This window comes from Terrapene carolina, unplaced genomic scaffold, assembly GCF_002925995.2.
Source record: "Terrapene carolina triunguis isolate 2854851 unplaced genomic scaffold, T_m_triunguis-2.0 Scaffold238, whole genome shotgun sequence".
Lineage (NCBI taxonomy): Eukaryota > Metazoa > Chordata > Testudines > Emydidae > Terrapene > Terrapene triunguis.
In genome coordinates, this window is record NW_020664589.1 from 17,232,464 (window position 1) to 17,256,280 (window position 23,817).

The 23,817-nt window shown below is 39.9% G+C and overlaps 1 protein-coding gene across 2 annotated transcripts in view; it reads right to left on the reverse strand.

Moving 5' to 3' along the window:
- Positions 1–250: 250 nt before the first annotated feature.
- MAPKAP1 (MAPK associated protein 1) overlaps positions 251–23,817 on the reverse strand; it is a 157,207-nt gene continuing 133,640 nt past the window's right edge. For both annotated transcript variants that reach the window (XM_024214530.2, XM_024214529.2), the window contains 4 exons: positions 22,108–22,248; positions 15,491–15,628; positions 4,003–4,100; positions 251–573 (listed from right to left, as the gene is read on the reverse strand). In XM_024214530.2, the coding sequence (XP_024070298.1) occupies positions 448–573; positions 4,003–4,100; positions 15,491–15,628; positions 22,108–22,248 (503 nt within the window). In that variant the 3' untranslated portion in view covers positions 251–447. The remainder of the gene's footprint in view (positions 574–4,002; positions 4,101–15,490; positions 15,629–22,107; positions 22,249–23,817) is intronic.

Here is a 23,817-nt window from a genome sequence, read left to right on the forward strand (position 1 = left end):
ATAGTAAAAACGGATACAGTTCATTTTTAGAAATTTGATCATGTCACAAGCAGTACCTGTGTGTGTGTGTGTGTGTGTGTATATAACAGATGTATAGAATTTATCTTTATCAGGCTGTGAAATAATTTGTAACCACATCTTTCCTTGTGATTGTACATAATATAGTTCTTAAACGATGCCAGCCTACATCCGCCTCATTTCTAATCAAAGGAATTGTAAGTGTCACCGTCCTCCTTCCGGCTGATATGGCTCATAAGGGAGACTTCCCATAACCAACGTGGGGTCATCTGTTCATCATGGGAAACTGTGTATTACTGATTCTCTTCCTTGGCTGCTCCTGGCTGTTGGCAGCAAGAACTCTGCAGTTCTGGCTCCCACCTGTCTCAGGCTGTTGGGAGCTTCTCCTTCTTCGAATTGTGCGGACAGGTTTTTGCTCCAGGCTAGACATTACTGCTGTCCTGATTTCTTCTCCTTCTGGAAGCTAAAGCTTGTTCTCCTGCTCAGTTTCCTTTGTTTCTGAGCGAAATAGTCTGCTCTGGCTGTACTTGCTCGGGATTCTAGAATATAGTTAACCTGGAGAACACACCACAACATTTCGTTTCATTCTAGGGGAATGGCCTGAGAACACACAACTCTTCACATCACTGAACAATGATACACTTCAACCCATCCCCAGAGCGATGCCAATGAAAAGAACAAGGTAGGAACAGCACAGAACATTCAAACCCCATAGTCAAGAAAGTACTCTTCTAATTTCGGGCTTGCTGACCCTCCGGTCTTGTCACTTTACAGGAATGGCTGCGCAATGTTACTGCTTGTAGCCTTCCACCATCCCTGGACGGGATGACTGCATGAGATACAATAAAAGCGCACAGGCTCACAGCACTTGATCCCTGTTGATCTGCCACTTGTTAGCCAAATTGCCAGATGAATGCAATAAGTCATGAAGACTCACAGTGCTGGTCTAATACATTAATAGGCTTCAATATAAGGTTTTATCAGCTTTAATACAAAACATTCTCTCTTTATGATGTTTGCATACTCAGCTAATCTCATACTTTCCATGTATTTTGGCACATATTACTTGATGAAAGCATTTTTAAATGATATTTAACAAGCCTACTATTCACTAAATTTATTATCTCCAGTGCTTTCTGATAATCACATAGATAATTTTAATGGAAGGTTAATGCAAGAATCAAAAGATAAAAATGCCCTTTGGTCTGCCATTAGCTGGTTAATACGCTGTGGCTTAAAACTTGCACAATTTTATGCACTGTAGAGTGTTTCACTTTCATTGCATATTACAGCTTAAGGCATAAAAATATAGCGAGTTTTCATGGTCAATAAAGCCTCAGTCTTTGTCACTTGATCATGTAAAGAACCTAATTTGAAAAGTCAGATTTCTCGGCATCTGTTAACGCTTGCAGAATGAGAAAGAAATAAAGGCTTAACTCGAAAACTTATTTCTGAAACAGAAAAATGCTCTGTATAAACAAGTTACAGCACAGGTACAGCAAGGTAATATATTCTTGTGCTCAGTAAGATCTGTGTCCTGGACATTCATTTTACCCATATCAAGTCTGTCCTTTTGGCCTTCCAAAAATATACTGAACACTCCTGGATATATCAAGGCTTCTGGAGTGGAATCGTTTCATTTAAGACAGGTAGGGATAAAAATTCCAATGTAAAAGTTCACAATTTTAGTGCAAAAAATAGTTAAACCCATATTTTAGGGTATTAACTAAAATGCTTTATCACATGTCAGTTATTTAGCACTTCCATAACCTTTACACAGAAAATACTATTAAGCATAGGGAATAGCATATAAAAATTATCACTTAAAATTTTAAATTGCTACAAAAATAATAGACTGCAGAAGATTAAGTTTAATCTTCCAACAGTATTATGATGGTTTGTTTCAGAAAGTAAATCAACCTGCTCATATAACAAGTCATTATAAAAGCAAATGGTTATGATAAAATATACTTAAAACATAAAATATTTGGGGTGGAAAAATTTGTTTTCTTTGTATTGAGACGTGCATTTGGGGAAACATTTGTTAAATGAGCAAAGAGAGAAGTTTGTCCTGCCAGAATTACAATCCTCTGCTTGATCCCGTGTTGAAGTCATAAACTTGGAATCAATCTGTGTCCATGAAAATTATTTTGATATCAAATCCAGGTTTATAATTCCACTAGAGTCCTCATGAAATCTTTGAATAATATTAACACTGGCTATTAAGAAAGGCCTGAAGTGCAGTGGAAGTTTAGTTTAAATATTCCCCATCTCTACTTAGAGGAAGTTCCTTTTCTTAACTCCACTGAGAAACTGCGGGAAGCTATTTGAAAGTAACTATTAAATAACTGCCCTGTTTCCAGTAATGCTAGGGTTCCCCCCTTTCCTCATCTGGTGTGTGTATGCACCAGGCAGTTCAAAGAGCGCGATCATCCAGCACTCCTCCAGCTTTGTATTAAACGAAGCCACTACTGCTGTGAAGTTGATTCTTATTGCTCAGTTATTTAATTGCAGGTATAATTTGAAGTGTTTCTCTGTTATATAACCTGCTCGCTGTGTGGGCCCAGGTACCTCACCTGTAAAATGGAGATAATAATAAACTATTTAGCAACCTCACCATGGGGCAGGGAAGCTAAACTCCATGTTCATACAGTGCGTGTAGATTCTTGTATCAGAGGGGTAGCCGTGTTAGTCTGTATTCACAAAAACAATGAGGAGTCTGGTGGCACCTTAAAGACTAACAGATTTATTTGGGCATAAGCTTTCGTGGGTAAACAACCCACTTCTTTAGTCCTAAGCAACTCTGCTTATGTACTTGAAGTGAGAGCTTACTGACAAATCCTGTAACCTTCCATGCATGGACTAGGCTCCCAGTCACCCATCCACGCGGAGGGCACTTTTCATTGGAACACAAATGGTGGCCCTAACAACAATCATAGGGACCGAGCTGCCATCCTGCTGTGTCTGGTTTGTGCTGTTCTGGGTGCAGAGCCACCAGAAATCTGGTGGAGGCAGTGCCCTGCAAATTCTCACTGCAAAGGGGGATCCTCCCATGACCTAAAGCCCTATTCTACCCCCAGCATTCAGAGAAGAAAAGGAGTCTGACCAGGGTATCTCCATGCCCGGGACCCTCAGCACCCATAACTGTCTCTTGGCCAGCCAGGCAGGCTTTAAAGCTGGGACAACTTGCCCCCTGACTAGCCCCAGTGTGGGGGAACATAAGGTCACTTAAAACCCCCTTTGGCTCCCCCCCCCAGACTTGCACTGAGGAGACCTTGGCCAGACAGGAATATCTGCCCCAGAAGAAGGGAATAGTGCAAGGGCCTGGTAGTATTGTTTTTTAATTAGTCATTGGGCACAAGGCCACATCCCGCATGGCTTGGATTTAAAACCGGCTCACATGGGAAACGAACTTCTAGGGGGGAATTACTGAACACTGGTTATACTGCTACCAGCACTAACATATTTTCTAATGATTCTGAGGAGGATATTCGAAGCAAATAGTTAAAGTTTAGCAGTCACACTGTCTGTCCTGGCTAGTAAAATCCATCGATGCCAGAGAAAGTCCAGAAGGATTTAAAACTCAGGGCACATGTATCTGGGAATGGTTGGTTTCTTAAGGGTTAATTTGTATCTTAAATATTTAAATATACACCACCAATCTAAAGGTAAACACCTAACCAAGTAAACATTTGGTCAGTTCCAACTCCACAGAGAATTGACATCTTCCAGACTATTAGCTACATCAGAGCTTATAGCAAAATATATTGTATACAGACTTCGCCTGCTGTCGGGTTGTCTGAAAAATGGATCCAATATACAAAGTCCAGAAAATTCAGTGGTAACCAAATAAAAGCCTCTCAGCACGGCTTATGCTTTGCATTATCCACATGCATTGAGAACCTTCTGAATATTTTCAGTTTTCATGTCTAATGAACGATAAAACACCTAGAATTCTGGATTATATTAAATTTTAATACCCACCTTCAGGACAATTTCATTGATGGTAGCAGCATCTGATTCAAAGTAGAGGTGTTTGTAGTCATGATTACTTAGATATGTAAGTTTAAATATTGCATGACCTGGAAAGATAAAAAATACAGTGTTCACAATACTTCTCTAAAGTTTTAGCAAAGCTTGTGTGCTCGACAGAAGAAAACCACAGATGGTGATCTTAGCATACCATCCGCACAGCAGAAGGAAGTAATGAAATGCTGACAGGCTTCTCATGTCATTTCAATTTAAGGCAAGTGGTGGCTTACAGGAGCAGCTGAACTCTTTTCAATAAAGTTCATTTCCCCACTGTAGGAAATGCAAAAATCTATCAAATGGCTAGTTAGGTCCCATTCAGCCCTAGACTATATTTCAGTTAAATTACCACATTAGAACTACTTTATGAAACTACCCACTGTATAATCATCACATGTAGAAGATAAGTGTTATATTTAAGATAAAAGGCCAATTAACCCCAGAGTTATCACTGTAAAAATAAAAAACCCAGCTGCTTAAGGCTAAATAAAACAGTACTGTAATTTTAAAGGAAAAAAATTCTGTAGCAATGATATTGCAAAACAGATCTTCCCAGTTAGAAACACAGCTCTTTATTCTAGGATAGCTGAAATCAAAATTTAGTCATGCTCATTAATGTACCATCTGACTGACAGGCCTTAGCCCTGCTCAGCCAAAGAAAATCGTTTTACTGATTAAATTGGCAACATTTTGGTGGCAGGTAGGCAAATCTCTGGCTGGCCTAGTGGAATGGCATGGAAGCTGGTGATCTTTAAATTAATGTGAACAGGGCAGATGTCCTAATGGCAGAACTCACAGGAGGGCAAAATGTCCTTTACCATACAAACATGAATGGTTTCAAAATTAAAACTCAATGCATTCTGTATGTTAGCTTTTTCATCAGTTTCCATTTAATTTATTCAGTTCAAAGGTCAAAGTTACTAATCCATAAAGTAACAGCCACATTACTGTAAATTCACTTCTTTCCCGGAGGAAGCCTTATTTGCAATCTTATTTACGTTATCTAATTCTTCAGATCTTCAAAAAATCAACTGATATATGCTAGGAAACCATGGCCAACAAATTTGAGACCTCAGTATTTTATCATGGCATGTTAATTAAGCACCATTATGATGCACTAATCATGAATATAAATTCTCTATTGAAAAATTGGCTAATAATTAAAAAAAAACTTTAAATCATTTGACAAATGAAGCTTTGGTGGTATTAAAAATGCTGGAAGTCTCAGCTACAGGCTAATCAGTATGTTAATTAATTCACGGCTGGCTACTGCTAAGGACTGAATTCAGCATCTTTTAACATTCTAAGAGTGCAACTACACACTTACTATTCATGGAGACATGATATAACTTTGTAAATTTTCAACATTCATGGCGTTTTATGGTATAAGGTGATGTTACACACTGGAATTTTAAAATATGGCAGAAACTACAGGCCAAGAATCCAAAGGGCTCTATTCACTGCTGGTAACGAGCTAGGCTTCTTCGCAGCTCCTGAGAATGCACATATCGAAACTGGTCCTACCTGGACCTGTCAATTCACTAGCCTACCTGGAACGTCTCATTCTAGGTTTGCTTCTCTCCTGTCCCAATGGTACATTCTCCCAGGTAGTGGGCTGTGACCATGTAGACAGACTATTCTGGGGTGTTCAAAGCACCTTTGAACAAGTCTCAAACACAAAACAGAAATGATTGCTCAACCCCATTTTGTGGTGGGAGAGGAAGCATGGTCAGTGGGTAGGTGATGGACTGGCAATCAGGGGCAGGGCCGGCTTCAGGCACCAGCCTACCAGGCATGTGCTTGGCGCGGCACCTGGAGGGGGGCGGCGCTCAGGCCCAAGAGCGGGGCCGCGACTGGGCTCGCCGCCCTCCCTGCGGCGCTCCGGCCGGCCGGGGACAGCGGGACTGCCCTCCCCCGGCGCTCCGGCCGGCCCGGGAGAGCGGGGTCGCGGCCGGGCTCTCTGCCCTCCTCCCGGCGCTCCGGCCGGTCGGGGAGAGCAGGGCCCGTGGCGGGCTCGCCGCCGGGGAGAGCAGAGCCGCGGCGGGCTCGCCGCCCTCCCCCTGGCGCTCTGGCCGCCGGGGAGAGCGGAGCCGTGGTGGGCTTGCCGCCCTCCCCCCGGCGCTCCTGCCGCTGGGGAGAGGGGGCTCGCGGCCGGGCTCTCCGCCCGCCCCCCGGCGCTCCGGCCGGTCGGGGAGAGCGGGGCCACGGCCGGGCTCGGCGCCCTCCCCTGCCGTGCTCCCCGCCGGGGGGCGGGCGGCAGGCGGCTTTTTTGCCTTGGGCGGCAAAAAAGCCAGAGCCGACCCTGATCAGGGGACATGGGCTCTGTTGCCAGATCTGCCACTGACCTGCTGTGTGACCAGGGGCTTTTCAGGGCAGGGACCGTCTTGTACTCTAGCAGGGCTTGGTTGGGACCTCCAGGCACCAAATATTACTAACAACAATAAGTAGTTGCAATGTATCAAAACCCGTATTAATTCTTCCCCTGCTCACTTGGCCCATCACACAGTCTGAATGCACAGACTGCTTAGAAGCTAAATCCTCCACAGTCCCATGGTCCCGGACGGGTCTGAACACAGGGCAAGTGGGGCGTTCTGCTGTGCAGAGAGCAGGGGACTGCCGCAGGAGGCCCTCCTGGGGGAAATTCAGGAGGTTGAGGGTGGAGCAATGGTGTCGCCAGTGGCTCGAGTGTATGGAACTCCCTGCAGAGCAGCCTGCATTGGGAACGACGGGATGGGAGTGGGGGTGAGCTTTACCCTGTCTCCAGCTCAAATTACCTAAACTCCTTCCACCCATTTAAGGGCTTTTCCTCCTGTTTTCCTCTCAAAACACATGTGAATATGCACAAAGGGCCCAGATGCAAGCTGCAAATACAACATCTCTTCTCTCTCTCTCGCACACGCACCCATCTTCGGTGAGAAAGAACAGCATTAAATTGCTACTTCAACTCTCTATTGCAGAGGCGCAAACTACATATTATATAAAGAATTAAAAGAATCACTAGCAACGTGCTTTTCTCAATCCCTGCAGTCCTACAGCATATTAACAAGAGTAGATGACAAGCCATAATACTATACGGCAGAATATTAATAACAAAGAATAAGTGAGACAATAGGCTTGCTTGAAATATGGAAAACAGGCCAGCGTCACAGGGAACCTTCCCTAGCCCCCTCACCTCTTGTTTAAACACGTGATGTAGTCCTTTTTTTTTTAGCTGCAGTATTTATACAGCTGACAGAAGCAGAACATAGAACTTTATTTCAAGCACTAACTTTTGGATTTTAAAGAGTCATCCTTTTCAATGACAATTACAGAGCAATACATGTCAATAACACTTTTATTGTGCTGCGTAACAGGAGGCAGAGTTCAATCCATCCCCACAGAGATGTCTAGCTGCCCCCAAGTCCTCCTGGAGGAGCACAAGGAGGAGAGATCTAGCTTTTATGCCCAACATCACCTTGTTTCTACATTAGCAGCACTCAGTAATATTTTAAAAAGAGGCACGTTAGCGAAGATGGAAACAAGTAATTGGTTATCTTGAGAACAAAGAGTTTATGTTGTGGTGTGAAGGTCTCTTGAAAACACCATAAAAAGAACTGAGCTTCTCCACGAAATAGAGAAAATTAATAAGAAAGCCCAGCACAAAATGTGATGGGCTGCAGAGAACACAAACCAGAACTATATGGTGGAGCTAGCAACCTAACCATACGACAGCTTGTTCCACGAGGCCTGCTCCACTAGAGCAGCCGGCTGGAGCATTTGCAGGTGCAGCACATTGTGTTCATGCTCCATCAGTTAGGGCTGCAGCCCGATTTCCTGCTTCAGAAAGCAAGCGCCAATTGAGACATCGCTGATTTCAGAAAGAGTGAAACAAAATGGTCTCATGCCCCTAAAAGGAACCCCAGCAATTTGGTTAATAAAATGGCAAGTCTAGTTACCTCCAAAGTTTAGTATAAACACCTAATGGCTAGTTTGTGGAAAGTATTTGTATAATCAGCAATATAGTGATGCCATGGGTTTATATACTCTGACAGGTGATTTACAAAACATTCCTTTAGAAGGTTACATTACAGTATTATGCTTATGTGCTTCCACATCCACATTATACTGTTCACTATGTGAAATATTAGTTCATTGAAACAATCAACTGGCACTTTGTTTTGTTACTATTCTGGCCAGATGGAATTTATGAATTGTGAGGGATGGATTGATTTCCATTTCCAAGAGTACTTAAATATGTGATATACAGTTCTAAACCCTCTTAATGTCACCCTTGGTAATTCAGAGATCAATACACATTTCAATATTTTTATATTTCTATATAAAGAACATCTGAAGACAAATGAGCTCTACTGTACTTTGTAGAATTCAGATAGCACGGCCTCCTATGAACAGCTTGGTTATAGTCAATTCTTTTAAATAAGCCTTGCCTGCCCTTTAATGTATATGGTTGAAATGAATATGTTCTGCTCCAGCCCAACATCTCTGGCATTTGCCTTCCCTTCCTCTGAGATCCCAGAGAAATGAATGAAACGTTAAACACTAAAGAGCCATAGCATTCATGTCTGGACATCCAATCCCTCAAAACTGGGAGATGTTCAGAGCTTGTTTGACCCAACAGAAGTCAGCTCTATTACCACCACATTTTCATTGTATCCCCTCATGTTTGATGAGGAAAATATACTAGACTCATACAAATGGTTATTTACATATGTTCTCTTTAAAGAACATTCTATTATTATCCTGTTCACATTCTAGAGCTGAGACATGCTGTCAAATTTCACTTCCTGGAATGACTGTGCAGTGCCATGAAATTTTGAAGAATTTCAGTTTTTACAGTAGTTGGGAAATTTTCCCTAGAATTTCTGGAAAATACAAGTTGTGCTTGTAAAAATGTATAAAAGCTTTGTAAATACATCTTGCTTCCATTCACATAAGAGAAAGAAGCTTTTCACTTTGACAGAAAAAGACATTAAGCCCTTTTATGAGGAACAATTTTTCACCAGTTTTACTCTGAGTGGAAATGTTTTTTCCCCAGAGCTCAGATGTTACCAACAACTGCCAATTTTACTCCTTTTTAAAATTATGCACTATCTGAGCCTAGCACAATGGTGCCTTCATCCCTGACAGGGCCTTTAGGAGCTACTACAAGCTAATACTGTAGTATAATAATAATAATAATCTGGACAGCTCTTCAGTTTATTTAACTGGATGTAGTCACCCACCCTGTAAAGGTGCATCTGTTAGAAGGAGAGTCATATTTCAGAAGCAATGACTACAACAGAAATTATGGGTGAAATCTTGGCCCCACTGGAGTCAATGGCAAAACTTCCACTGTTCACTGCAGTGGGCCAGTAGGTCACCCGACATAGCTGCTGTAAAGTACACCTCACAACAAGGACGGAGTATAATATGATGCCCACTAATACAAAGTTTAAACAGGCAGCTGTACTTTTTCTGGTTTATTCATTTCTTTTGGGGACTTGTGTATTCTGAGAACACTTTCTCCATAACTCAGGCCCTTTACATTCCATTACCGTCTGTTTAAGGAAACATTATGACAGTGGGAGCCTCCTTCCCAGGATCCGTGAAAGCAGGGCTGCAATTAAGCATGTGCTGCATGTGACCATTTTAAAGTCACATTGTGTTAGCTATTTACACATGGGGAATTTTTTCAGTTTTTATCCTTTCAGAAATGATATCAAAGGCAGAAATCTAATAAAGGTTTTTGCATGAACTATGAAAACTGAGGTGAAACCCAGGATTGCCCAAAACCTCTTCACCAGCAACCTTGTTTTGGAAAGAGATGATAAATAAATCAAAATGCACTAAGCAGTGCTTCCACATGGCAATCGCCTCCTTCATTGCGTCTGCACCTCATCAATCACGCTATTGTCTGCTTGAAAGGCGAGCCTTGTAAATGTCATATCCACTCAAGCCCAAGGAGAAGCGAATCAAAATGCAGCAAGGAGTTTTAATTGGATAGTGTAATTAAACTAAAAAACCCCAGCAGACTAGCTTTGACAGGATAGATGAAGACCCCTTTTAATAGGGCTACGAAACATATTTGTTAAAAGGATGAGGCAATGCACGTCCTGATTGGGCTCCAGAGTACTTTTATGAGAAGGCGATTCAATAACGGATGTATTTAATGAGTTAAAGCTAAGCTCTATTTTGTACTCAGGCAGGACTTTATCTTACTGTATGCTAATACATCACAGGGTTGAATTTATTAATAAAGAGTTACCCTTAAATTAACAATCCACAGCTACAATATTATACCTACATAACTATAACCTGATATATATCACACATCACGAACTGCTCACCGCAAACGGAGTCTCCATTATTTACTATAGTAAATAGTTGTCCATGCCAGTCATTAATTCGTAGGCATGGACAAAATCCTATAATTTGCCTTGCAACTAACCACTTTCTCTGGTGGATCAAGCTTTACACAGTTAATGCCAACCCTACATGGGGTGACCTTCTGGCATTGCCAGTGGTACAATAAAAGCAGAATCAACCTCTGACCTACAGTATGCTGCATATGGAGCACAGCTGGTCAGTATGTTAGGATAGCTCTGATTTTTAGCCATGTCCCCATCTAGCCTCCAATGATTTGAGCCCACAGTGTCCTGCAGACACAATTACAACTACAAAATCACGTGTACTTATTCACACCTGCACTTGCACCCATTTAGATCTCTACCTAGCTATTTTATGGGTGCAAACGATTGTGTCCATGTTGAATTGCAATTGCTGTTATTGTGGGTGCCATGTTATCCCTGGAAAGGACCATAACTCTGGTAACCGGCAAATAAGCAATATTGTAATCACAGCAACGTCATTCACAAAACAGCTCCAGTCATTACTCTTGCTCCACTGAAGGGATATTAGATAAACTTGCTGACAAGGTGCTGGGTGCAGATCTGAGCACAGGATGTTCATGGCAAGAATGCACTGGCTAAAAGAAATCGTTCAAACATTCCATTCCATTTAAACAAAAGTGAGAAGCTGTTTAGAACTCTGTGTTCTAAAAGAACTCACTGTGTGCTCTTACACTTGTTTAAACAAAACATTCTATATGCTTTGTATTAAGCTTTTTAGTTGGTCTTCTAATCAGTTCTTTCAACAATCAAATCATTAATTTAATATTATGCAATGTATATAATCTGGAGGAACATGATACTGAATTAAAACATCAAATACATTTAGCTTTAAATGAAAACTATATAAAAGCATTTCAGCCATCAATCTGGCTATCACTTACAGCCAGTATGAATTCTGCTGGAAAAGCTATTTTCGTGCAGATGTGGAATTCAATGGGAAAGACTGACTCGTGTAGCAACATCAATCAAAATGTCGGCTCTGTTGGCAGCTATCCACAGTAAGGCAGGTTCAAAGGTCACAGGATAAAGAAAAAGCCAAGCTCTGGTTCAGCTCTAATATCTTCTCGCTAGAAGTCTTGCAAAGGTACCTACCCCCTTCTGTATCAGGCTGCTTTCATTAATCTTCTTGCCATCTTCTTTAACTAGTCATGCAGAACCGCTCGATAGCAAGACATAGAATGGGGAGGCCGTATGTCTATTACCGGGTTAACATTCTGTTAAGCCCCAGTGCAACAATGGAATAGGAATTTAAAGAAAACCTTAAACTGCAGGGTTCAATGCAGGCAATTAAATTACAACTTGAAATTACCAATATATTTGTGACCTACAGAACAGAATGCTTTTGTTTAACCCACTTTAGGATTAAGGCTACTCCAGCTAACAACAGCAATCCTTTTAGTTTAATAAAAACTAGGATGATAAAGAATCATTATTCAGTAGTTTGAATTTAATTAGCAAATGAAACAGATTTCTGCAGATCTTGGCAAGTACTTTAGGAATGGAAAAAAGATTCATTCAATTTGGAGACCACAATTTTACCAGACTAATTTATCCTCAATTCTACCAAAAGGCCTTTCTTGAAACTACTAATCCCCTCAAAACTTCGGTGCTTGATCAATGTTTTCTTTCTGCAGATGTTGTGGTAACCTGGTAACCCTAAACCTTAACAGGGACAGCAACAGCATGCATCGATCACAACCCACACTTTGTCTGTAGTGCACTTTTTAAAAATAGGCAAGGGTCTGTGGCACTGAAGTTTTACTTGTGTTCAAATAATGTAAGACAATAACATAATCAAATTTCCTTTAAATTACACTATTGCAAGGGGACAGAATTGTATTAAACCTATTACGTTGTTTCCTTAAGACTTTATATTATGTACCCTTAATTGAGATACAGAGCTCTCTTCAGCTATAAAAATGACAGCTACTTTATTAAGGTTTAAATCTTATTTCTTAATGATGGGGTGCTTCCTTTCAAGATTCAAAACCTGCAGAATCTTTTGTGATAATCAGACTGAACTTGATTTAAACAAGCACTTTATACAGTGTTTGCAGATTCGAATGGTACTGGGTTTAACTAGTAAGGCCATTACCTCTTCTCCCTGTTTGAATTCATGAGGCCTGACTTAATTTTAATTCAGAAATAAGACACTAATGCTGGCCTAGTACAAGGGCACACAACAATTCTCAGACATACCCAGCAAACTAGAAATTGAAGCTATTTCAAAACAATTCGATATATTTGCACATTGACTTTAGTTAGATGCAGCCCTAAGTTTTGTGAACTTGTGATAAGAGAAGTTTCAACTCCTTACCCCAACTCCCAAAATTCATCTGTAAATATTCAAAAACTTGATCTCTAAAGTTGCAAAGTTCCACGTCCTTTACCACTCACAGGGGTATGGCTATAAATCTTCACTGCATGAACTTACTTTACAGCGAGACATTTGAGTTTAAAGGAAAGGAAGCTATACTGTCCCCCCCACCCCCTTTATACCCCATTGCTATTTAGACATCTTTTCAAAGAATTCTCTCTGGAAACCCTAGGGTCTCCATACTCTGCAAGACCCAGTAACCGTAGCCATGTTAGTTACCTGCATACTTTTGGGAAATTTTTGCATACATCTTCAGTCACACTGATCACAATGACCAAACTGCTTTGACTGTAGCACTCACATTAACATGAAAAACTGGCCATAGTTTTGAAAAACATCGCTTTCTGTTCAGAGCTATGACAAGTAAGTCTAGCAGTGGAGTGAACAACTTCATTATAATCCAACTGCTAATGTCTACAGAGAGCAGTCAGTTTAACAAAACATCCGGTATGTTTTCACACAGTATAACTGTAGGGCACTGTACAGCCACTGTTACATGTTGCAGTGTGCTTCTGAAAGACCAGATGGAGCACGCTTGTGTTACAAGAGATAAAAACACGGAAACAAAATATATTGCAGAACTCAAAAACCTTATCTTTTCTCAGCCTCTTTCGTTGTAATAATTCATTCAAGGAAAGCCCCAAGAATAATTTTTGATGTAAACTCTGCTACAAACATATATCACTATGCTGATAAAAATCACAGGCAAAACTTAGGAAATATAGTGAGTTTCATTCCTTTACTCTGCTAAAATAACTTTTGGTCTTTTAAAATTTAATAGATACTGATCTGCCACTAAGAGTGCCCCAGAATGTATCATCCTGGGATGTCACACCACAAGTCTCTTGTATTGCCCTAAAATAATGCATTCCGGGGCATCTTTACTGGACCTGGTAGAGGTGCAGATTTCAGGAAGAAGAAAAAGAATTATTTTCACCCTTTAAAAGTAGATAAAATCTATTTTAATGTGGAAATTGTAGGGATTGTGATGTGAAGGGAGAGAATCAAAATCTCCAATATTGCAAAGGTATATTTGCTATCTCCCATCCGCAGCCCAATGTCCACCACTCCAAGCCATCTTCTTGCTGGCTACTTACTTCTCTGGAAGGAGTTGCAGTTTGTTGTAGTTGGGCACAAGTGCTACCTCTGCGGTGCTGACAGTCCCAATAGACTCCCCCCATCATTCCAACTGCAGACCAGATGGAGATCTTTTGGATGCAAACGAGTTTAGGGACATATGACACCTGCTAGGCTAGTGTGGTATCAAGGCCATGACTTCTGTGACAAAAACCTAGACTTTCAGGACTGGATTTTGAGATACAGCCTGTTTTTGGGTGTGTGCACAATTTTGAAACCACAGTTTTTTGCCACGGAAATTGTGGCTGCAAACCCACAAGTGTATTTATGAAGCTGGGTTGACACCTGGCTGAAAGTCAAGCCTTCAAGGATTTTGTCAAGAATCGCACATTTTGTCACACCTGTGGCTGACTGGTGAAGAGAAGGTGAGGCAATTTCAGACTGCCTGGCCACTAAGGAAGCTGTACCTCAGGATCACACACACACACACACACACACACACACACAGAGTACAGTGACAACTTGCTGGAGGGATGGGGGAGAACGATTGGCTTGACCAGAGATACAGAAACAGGGGAGGCGAATGAAGTGGCGATTCCAAGGAGAATATTAGCATAATCTTTAATAAAAGCTGTGCACCCACAATCTCATCCCTCCAAAGTAATGTGACAAACTCATTACCCTAGTAAGTGCACGTTATGTTTTCTCTATCTCACTGCTACACTAAGGGTCTTTTACTACCATCAAACAGAGCATGTATGTAATAACATCTATAATATATAGAACTTCTTTGTCGTTTTGCATCGCTATGATTTGGGGTCACTATCAACAACTATCTATTTTTCGCCTGTGCACAAACAGCTTGTTGTCCTGTTTCTTCTTTTAATAATCGATGGTACAAATACTACAATGCAGCATTCAACCAAAACATTCAGGCCTTAAGCTCAACCCAGACCTCACTTTGCTGTCTGGTGAAACACTGTTGTCCTACTGCATGCTTTCCAGTTACCAAAGAAATCACTTACTGCCCTGGTTCTTAAATATGGCCACTGTTTTGCTGAAACTGAATTCTCTGAGTCAGGTCATGATCTCAACTGTACTGACCCCAGGACTGCAGCTATTTTGGGATGTGCTGATATGCTGTGTACATTTGAGATTAAAATCTACCTCTAAGAACATGTGTTCTTTAAATTCATTCAAGCTGCTACCCACAGGGCTGCTACAATAAAAGTTCAAAAGCAAGTGCAATAACGTTGGGAAATGTATCACAGCCAAGGGGTTAAACCTTGGATCACAGGAAATAGCAATTTCCTGATGGAACACTATTGGTGGATACTGATGCCAGGACAAGAAATACTTAAACGGGGTCAGACCTTCAGTCTACAGTAAGTAGCACTGAAAGGCCCTCGTTAAAATGATATCTGTACATAACACCCTCTACTATAATACAACCAAGTCCGATATAAAGAAATTTCATATAATGAATAAAACACACCTATGGAAAGAAAAGGACATGGTGGCAATATATTCTCTTGGCACCTAGCACATACAGCGGGAGAGAGGGAGAGAGCAGAGAACATAAATAAAAAGCACTACTCACTTGGGCTTTTTTCTTCCGCAAGGTCACAGGCGCAGAGGAGTTCAGAATCGATCGAAATGGGTTTCTGCTTAATCCAAAACTTAGTGCTGGCCTTCTGATTAGTAACAGGGTCTATCTCTACCTTGTCTCCAGAGATACCTGAGAATCAGAGGGAATAAAAAGCACAACAGTGGATTGTGTAAGTGATTTCATATCAACCATTTGACACACTTTATAAATCGTACGTAGGATCAAAGTATATTGTCCTTTTGGGCTTTTCAAAAGAGCAGGAGTGTTTGAAGCCAAAAGCAAAGTAATTATCAAACTGTATATACATAACCTGTATGCTGCCCTCCTAGCTTGCTAAAAAAGCACTAGAGCAAAAAAAGAAGTGTCAGGAAACACATTTCACAAATATGTAAGCACAGCTGTTCTGAGAGTGGCTGCTAAATGGAGTATAAGGTTTACAGAAAGACGCACCTCCTGTGTTGTTTTTTTTTTAAATCACCACTATTAGTAAATATATATATTAGTATATATATATATAATATATAAATATTAGTATATATATATATATATTTACTATCTCAGATGACAACATCCACTGGTAGTATTTGTTTGCTATCCAAACAGATTCTTCCAAAGGAGGATGTCCAGTCCTGGAGATTGTGTGCATTTTTACACTTCTTGCAATTTAGAGCCAACCCTAATTAGGTAACTTTGAAAGCAAGTAATGGATTCTGTAGTTCCTGGCACAGAATTTGCCTGTTTATGGGCATGGGCTTCCCCAGATGGCTGCATACTACACTACTATGTGTCTAGGTGAACCTGGATGCACACACAGCACAGTAACACTCAGGGGAAGAACATGGAGCAGAGAATCCTATACTAGACAAATCCTGAGAGTGACTGTAGAAAATGTTAACGATATTATCCCTTCAAATTTTATTTCTGAACTTGTGAAAGAAGGAGCAAGGAGAGTTAACGCTGTGCTGGAATCTACCCTGCAATACACCCTGTAATTTATGGCAGTCTTTATCACAGTATTACAAAGCAACAGCCTTGCTGTGCTGCACTGAAGAGTACAGGAGCTCATTGTTTAGTTTACAATTACAAGTCTCTGTTGACATGACTGAACAAGCCTCTCTCTATCCCTTTCATAGGGAGACCTGTGTGGAGCCTTAAAAGTAATTACATTTTTAGGTCATGAGTTACAGGTCAAGGTCACAATGAAATAGGGAAAATGGAGCAAGCGTATAAAAAGTATTTAAAATAATAACATGTTGCTGCTGCTTCTCTGGGAAACTAGCAGAGATAAACGTTTCCCTTCTAAGGCCTTTGGTTCAGATACTTTGGAAAATGCTATGCCAGGTTTGGCTGGAGTGTAAGGAAAACTTATTTAAACAGGAGATAATAAAAGAAAAATATGATGCTAGGTTAAAACTATCTATCTAAAACCTCTACCTTTCCCCTCTCAAAAATGAAACCCCAATTGATACTTAAAAATCCGTTTCATTTGTACTTTATTCAATTATAAAACCAAAATGCACAGACAGCAAAAGGCAGATGTACAGAGCATGCATGTTGCTACGGTCCTTTGCACAAAATGTAAAGTAACCTTCGTTTTAACCCTGGTCATTACAATATGGTTTACAGAATGCTACAATTTTTACTTTTTGATTCAGCAAATGCATCAATTTGTCCTTAAACATCCCTCTCATCAGAGATACCATATTTCAATTAGGCAGAGTGTCAAGAATTTAATTGATGGTAGAAGTGTTAGACCTAGATAATTTGAGCAGACTGAAGCTATATCAGGAGATCCACTTTATTAGAAGATTTCACTCTAGAAAAATTTTATAACCCAGTTTTATTTTTTATTTCAGTGTAATCAATAATTGGCCAAAATCTAGACATTTTCTGCCTCTCAAAGAAAATTATATTTGAAGTTGTTGATGAGTTTTTATTTTTATGCTTGAAAAAGTCAAGACAAGTTCTACAAAATAAATGTACAAATCCTTTATGTGGAAATAATCCTTTTCTTCCTCCCTGCCTAAAGCAAACAAAATATCATCGCCACTGGAAACAGCTTTTAAAAATTTCATTCTATGGTCCTGCAACTCCAGAATTCACACAGTCAGTCAATATTGTTAATGTACCTTGTTAATTTGATCGGATTTGTCAGGTAACGCCACTGGAAAATTATATAAAACTGTTCCAGATGAACAGATGATAGTGACATGAATTAAAGTGATAGAACAATAGTGGAATATAAACCAGAAATGACACCCAAAGTGGCTGCTGATTTATTGCCATACTGAGTTTGGTTCTGGGCTTCCATGTATATTAGTGCTACAAATCTGGGTCCATTTAGCAGAGAGATGCTCATACATACATCACCAGCTCCTGCTCCAAGCCAAGGTCACTCCCCATTGCATCAATCTTTTCAACAGAGGCTACTTCACAACGCATGGATTTTGTAACCATCTCAGATGTAACAGACTTTCCTCCTCTTTCATCTTTCCTTTATCATGTAAAATACACTTTAACTTCTATTATTTTTATCTGTAAATTGTTGCTGTATACTTCATCTATTATTTCTGTATCTCGGCATCATTTGCTTTAGCCTGCACACATCCACAGGAGCACATTCTTTGTCAATGCTGTCTTTTTGTGTGTTACTGTGCTCCAATATGCATGTATTTGAACCCAAAATCTGAGGAGTATTAGCTAGTTCATAAAGCTTATGCAGTTTCTGCTTTACTGTCTGAATTAGTCACATTCACAATCAAGTTAAATGTATTATTCCTTTCCAATTTTCTTTAATGCACCTATTTTAGCAAAACAAATGGTATAGATACAACAACCCAGCACTACCGTTTTGTTCTTGCTGTTTTCTTTGCTAGGATCTGGAATGGGCCATTTTAATAACATACTTTGCCAGCAATAATTTTTCAAATCAATATGCCTCCTTTAGTTTTGATAACATAGTGCACATCTTTTCCTTATTGCACGCTGGAAACTGAGTAGAAATGTTGACAATACAGTACATGTGCATTATAATGTGACACAAGTTAATCATAAAACCCCAGACCCTGTGACTGCTGTGACTAAAGCTTTCAGCTCTAATAAAAAGTCAGCCACAGAGTGGTCATTTCTTCCCTCTATATTTATATAACTCCTTTTAGCATCAATAAGAATTACACGCAGGTGTATACATTCCTGGGCATTCCTCTCAGCTCTCTGGATAAATCCAGAACCAGATTCTCTCACCGGCCTTACAAGGTGCAGTGTTTCTCAGAAAATCAAAGGAAAGAATACACAGACACTTACAAAATGTAGCTTATAGCAGGGTTCTCAACCGTTTTCTTTCTGAGGCCCCCCCAACATGCTATAAAAACTCCATGGTCCACCTGTGCCACAAGACCTGTTTTTCTGTATGTAAAAGTCAGGGCTGGCATTACGGGTAGCAAGCAGGGCAAATGCCTGTGGCCCCAAGCCACAGGGGGCCCCCGCAAAGCTACATTGCTCAGGCTTTGGCTTCTGCCCCTGGTGGCAGGGCTCAGGGCCCTGGGCTTCAGCCCCATGCAGTGGGGCTTCGACTTTCTGCCCTGGGCTGCTGCGAGTCTAATGCTGGCCCTGACTGGCGGCCCCCCTGAAACCTGCTCGTGGCTCCCCAGACCCCTGGTTGAGAACCACTGACTTATAGTATCACCATTAGCCACCCTGCTTTACATAATCCAAACTGCTCCTTTAAAATGTTTATTTCCTTACTGGTGGCTTTGTACAGGCAGTTCTAGTAAAAAAATGGACTTATTGACAAGTACATTATTACAAATATAAAGCTATGCAAATTTAGACAGCGGCATTACTCCATAGCCAAATTTCATAAACTCTTTCAGTAGAGCATCTATTACACTATATGCAAACGCATAGAACCTATTTGTGACAGGGTGTATAGACCCCACATTGCTAAGGAAGGTGCCAGACAGGCCTTGTGTGCGTGGCTAGCCCTGCCCCTCTGACCCTGTTAACCAGGTATGGTAGGGAGGAGGCCTTTAAAAGGGAGGAAACGGCAGTCAGCTGGAGGAAGAGATCACCCTGAGCAGGAAAGTGCTGAAGTGACTCCTGAAGCCACAGGAGGGACTCCCGCCCAGGACATCTCTGCCCTACTCCTCCCGGAGTGCAGCGATCCCCCAGGGTAGGCCTGACAGAGCAAACCTGATTCAACAGCCCAGCCAGAAAGACTCCTTGAAAACTGCTACACAGACAGCCCCGGAGTAAGATGGCACTGTTGGCCTTTTCCCCTTTGAGCTGGCTCTGGGGAAAAAAACTATTTTTGAGTGTGCTGGGACATTTACCTTTCCTTTTGATTCCCCCATCAGAAGAGACTTAAGAAAACCCCAAAGGGTGAGATCCCCCGCGTAAGAAATAAGTAACTGGGGCCGGTGTCTAAATCACCCAGTGAACATAACTGGGCGAGGCCAGGGTCTCCCACCATTTGGGAGAAAAACCTACGGGGACACTTACACTATTATCTAAAACCAACCAACCAGCCAACAAAAGGGACATTTGCTATCTTCAGCATATTTAACAGACCAAATGTAAAATTGTGCTAAGATTTTTTTTCATTACTGTTGGGGCCCTGTTGCACATAAAAATATCCTTCCCCTTAGAAAGGTTCTACCAGTTTGAGGGAGATTTCCTATACTTAAAATGGGAGTACTGGTGGAATCGGTACTCCTACTCAATCCTGAAGGATGTTTTTAAGTGTGGTCACTGTACAGTCCAATGTTTCCTGGCCAGCATGTATATTCCTGCAGTACACTGAGAGTAATCAATACAATCAATAAACGAAGTCATCTAATGACTTCAGGTTCTCAGTACCCTCAGGAAACAGGTTTTTCCAGGAAAACTGTCACTTAACTATTGCTAATATATAATATGACTGATGAATGAAAATGCTGACCATCCACATGCTATTTGGCACTGAAAACCCTAAAATCCATAAATACAAACTAATATATGTATTGGCTCTGACATTTCACATTCAATGGAGTCTATTCTGCCACCACACAGCAAGAGGATTAACACATTTAACTCCCATTAGTTCTAAACAGCACTGACCCTTAATGTTTACTTTTGAAAGCACCGATACATGAATAACAGAAAAGGCTCCAGTAGGAGAAATTCCACATACATATAGTTCTTATGACCTTACTTGGGAGTTTTTGATATTTTCCATTTGTTCATACCTTGAACACCTCACTGGGTTTTTGTTTTTTGTTTTGTACGTAATTAGAATATAAAAACCCACTGCAATTTGTGCAGCCATCAAAAATAGACACATGCACAGGGTGCTACAGAAGGTGAGTAAGGAAAGTTTATGGTCCATACACTGGTGGATGGGGTCAGCCCCTTTACTACGAAACAAGTTTAGCCATTCGTTTCCTGTAACAGCTATTCTCCCTTAACCATTTATCTTTAGTGATCTGTCATGACCTTTTCAAGCTCTCATTTCTGACAGCTTCCAGACACAGTGAGTCAAACTTCACTGAAAGCAAACTATCACACCCAGATAGTTTACTCAAGAGCAGAAAACATGCCTAACACTGTCCTACTTCAACACCAGCATATAAATCCTTCCCTAACAAGACAGTTCAAAATAAACTGAAAAAGCTTCCAATGTACATATTTGCAGGGGAATATCATTTTTTTTACGTGTTCAGAATTGGAGTAATAAAGAGACTAACGGTAGTAAATAACGAAGAAATTTTCAAATTTGTAACTATTCTACTAAATAATACAGAAAAATATTTTGTAAGCATTTCAGCATTAAATATTTTTGTACTGAATCATTTTTAATATAAAGTATTTGCGAGAGTATTATAGTTCACTTATCCATGCATCATTAAATCAAATTTCCACAATTTAAACCAGAGACTATAAAAGCCCTATTATTGTTAAAAATTAGTAAATAGCTTTTTTATTAAAATCCTGTCATCTTTTAGCCTTCAGGTTTTGCAGAACATTGAGAAAGCTAGAAAGGCTAATGTTAAACCCCTTACAGAACACTAGCTAGATTTTGTTCCACTTCACCATTAAAATCTACTGGCTTAATAAAAAACTTCCCTAATTTAGCATGGACTGATTTTAAGAAAAGACAATTAATCTGCATGTTTAGTCAGCAAAAACCCTTGCTTTGGAAAGCACAGACAAAAGAGTCACTAAATAATGGTCTTCTTAGACAGGGAATATGTGCCAGCTGATTGAAGATAACACAAATACTTAAATATTGTCAACTGATGTGCTAAGAAATGAGATATCGTTCATATTTATTTTGAGAGAAGAGATGCCTTTTACTGTACTTCTCTGAAGCACAGATTGACAAGCGGGGAAGAAAGAGCAAAAACCTATAATTTAATTCCATTTTACACAGTTTATGTGGGTTTTATGTCAACTTGATCTTTTTGACAGTAAACAATTAGTAGCAATATTAAACACTATATTGTATGGTCAATTAGACAATGTGGTGATTGGGCATTTTTAATGCACCTATGTGGACAGATAACTATTTGAGGTGGCTGAAGTTTTGAACTGCTCTACTTTCCTTGGCCTTACAGTATAAATTGATTTACCTAACTGAACATCAGTTGTGAACCGAAGCCTATGGATCATGCTGACTTTGAAGGACTTGTAATGGTGGCTACTAAGCATATCTTGAACTGTAGCTATATCGATCTGAGGATCTTCCTCGGAGATCTCTTCTCCTCTTGAACCTGCCAAAAAAAAAAAAAAAAAAAGGGCTTAAAATGTGGCACATATAATTAAATTAGAATACAAATATTATTGTCTCTTTTGCAATTACAAATGTATTGTTTGGTCAGTCGTAGGCAATCATACCAGCTGGTGTTTTTTTGTTTTTTTTTATTAAAGGAAATTCACAATATCAGTGCCTACGCATCAGAGGTTAGAAGGAAATTCTTAGTGTTAAATCTAAAGCAAAATTCTTCATTCACTACAAGCTTAAGATATTAAAAAAACATTAGGGTGCCACATAAAATCTGTGGAAAATCCTGATGCTGGATTCTAGTGAGATGTGGCCATATCCTAGAACAGACTTTGCTAACTCGCAGATATCCCACAGCGACTGGTTGGAGTCACTTTGTGAATGCCCTGTGTGCAGTAACTACAGAGACTCTGCACGAGACAGCTGTAGTTCCAAGAACAGTTTTGCCAAAAGAGAGTTCAATGATTAAGCTAGTAGGAGCTCTGCTAAATGGCGATGGCTGAAGTAGCTCTTATCTAGAGGTGGGCAAGAAACTATTTTCCCATCCTATGAATACATTCAAGATTTCAGAAATGTTTCCCCCACCTGAATTGGGACAAAATGTCAACATTTCAAAATTGTTCATAATTTGAAAATCTTTAAAAAAAATTCAGTTTGGGTCAATTAAAATGTATTGTTTAGATAATTCTGAAACATTTTATTTTGATTTTGACCACTTAATTCTTTCAAAAATGTCAAAACGGGACATTCTGACAAGCTTTATTTTTTTCCCCAAAATTTGTGAGAGTTGAGGAATTTATCAAAACTGATCCTTTCCCCATAAGAATTTTTGATTTAAGCAAATCAGCATTTTTCAAAAAAATATGTTTAATTGAAAAATTACCAGCCAGGTCTGGCGTTATCGTATTTTACCAGTGACTTATAGATACAACAAGCATTTGGATGTATCTATCAATATCTCTTTTTTACTATATTTTTCCCCACAGTGGGATTTAACTGTAGCATTAACATCTTTATATTTCCTCCCTCACCTACTAAAACTTTATTAGTCTTAACAACGTGAGTGGTATCTTGTTTCTTATACTCAGCTCTAAGATAAAAAGCATACACTACTGATTAGTATTCTTATTACTACTGTAGGTACTAGCTTTAGAAAAGGTAACATCTCATTAAGCCAAAATGCCAATTACTGGGGAAAAAAACATTAAGATTTTTACATTTGATGATGTTGGATTAATATCAATTTAAAAATTACTATAATGGGACAATTTTTACAGAGTAATTTCATCTTAGCTGTAAATGATAATTCAGATGCTTTTAGAGAAAGTGGTGCATAAATATGGTTGAAAATTGATTTAACTTCTTACAGAAGATACTGAAGAATGACACATTTTGTTTAATACACCAGCTAATGTAGTCCTAAAAGCTGAAACAACTGCCAGTCCACAGTCCTAAATTTGCTGTGGGAGATTAATGAAAACTTATATTTTGCTGAAATTTTAATAATGGGCAGATGAGACAATAGAATTTTAGTAGAGGTCTTAACAATATAGTATAA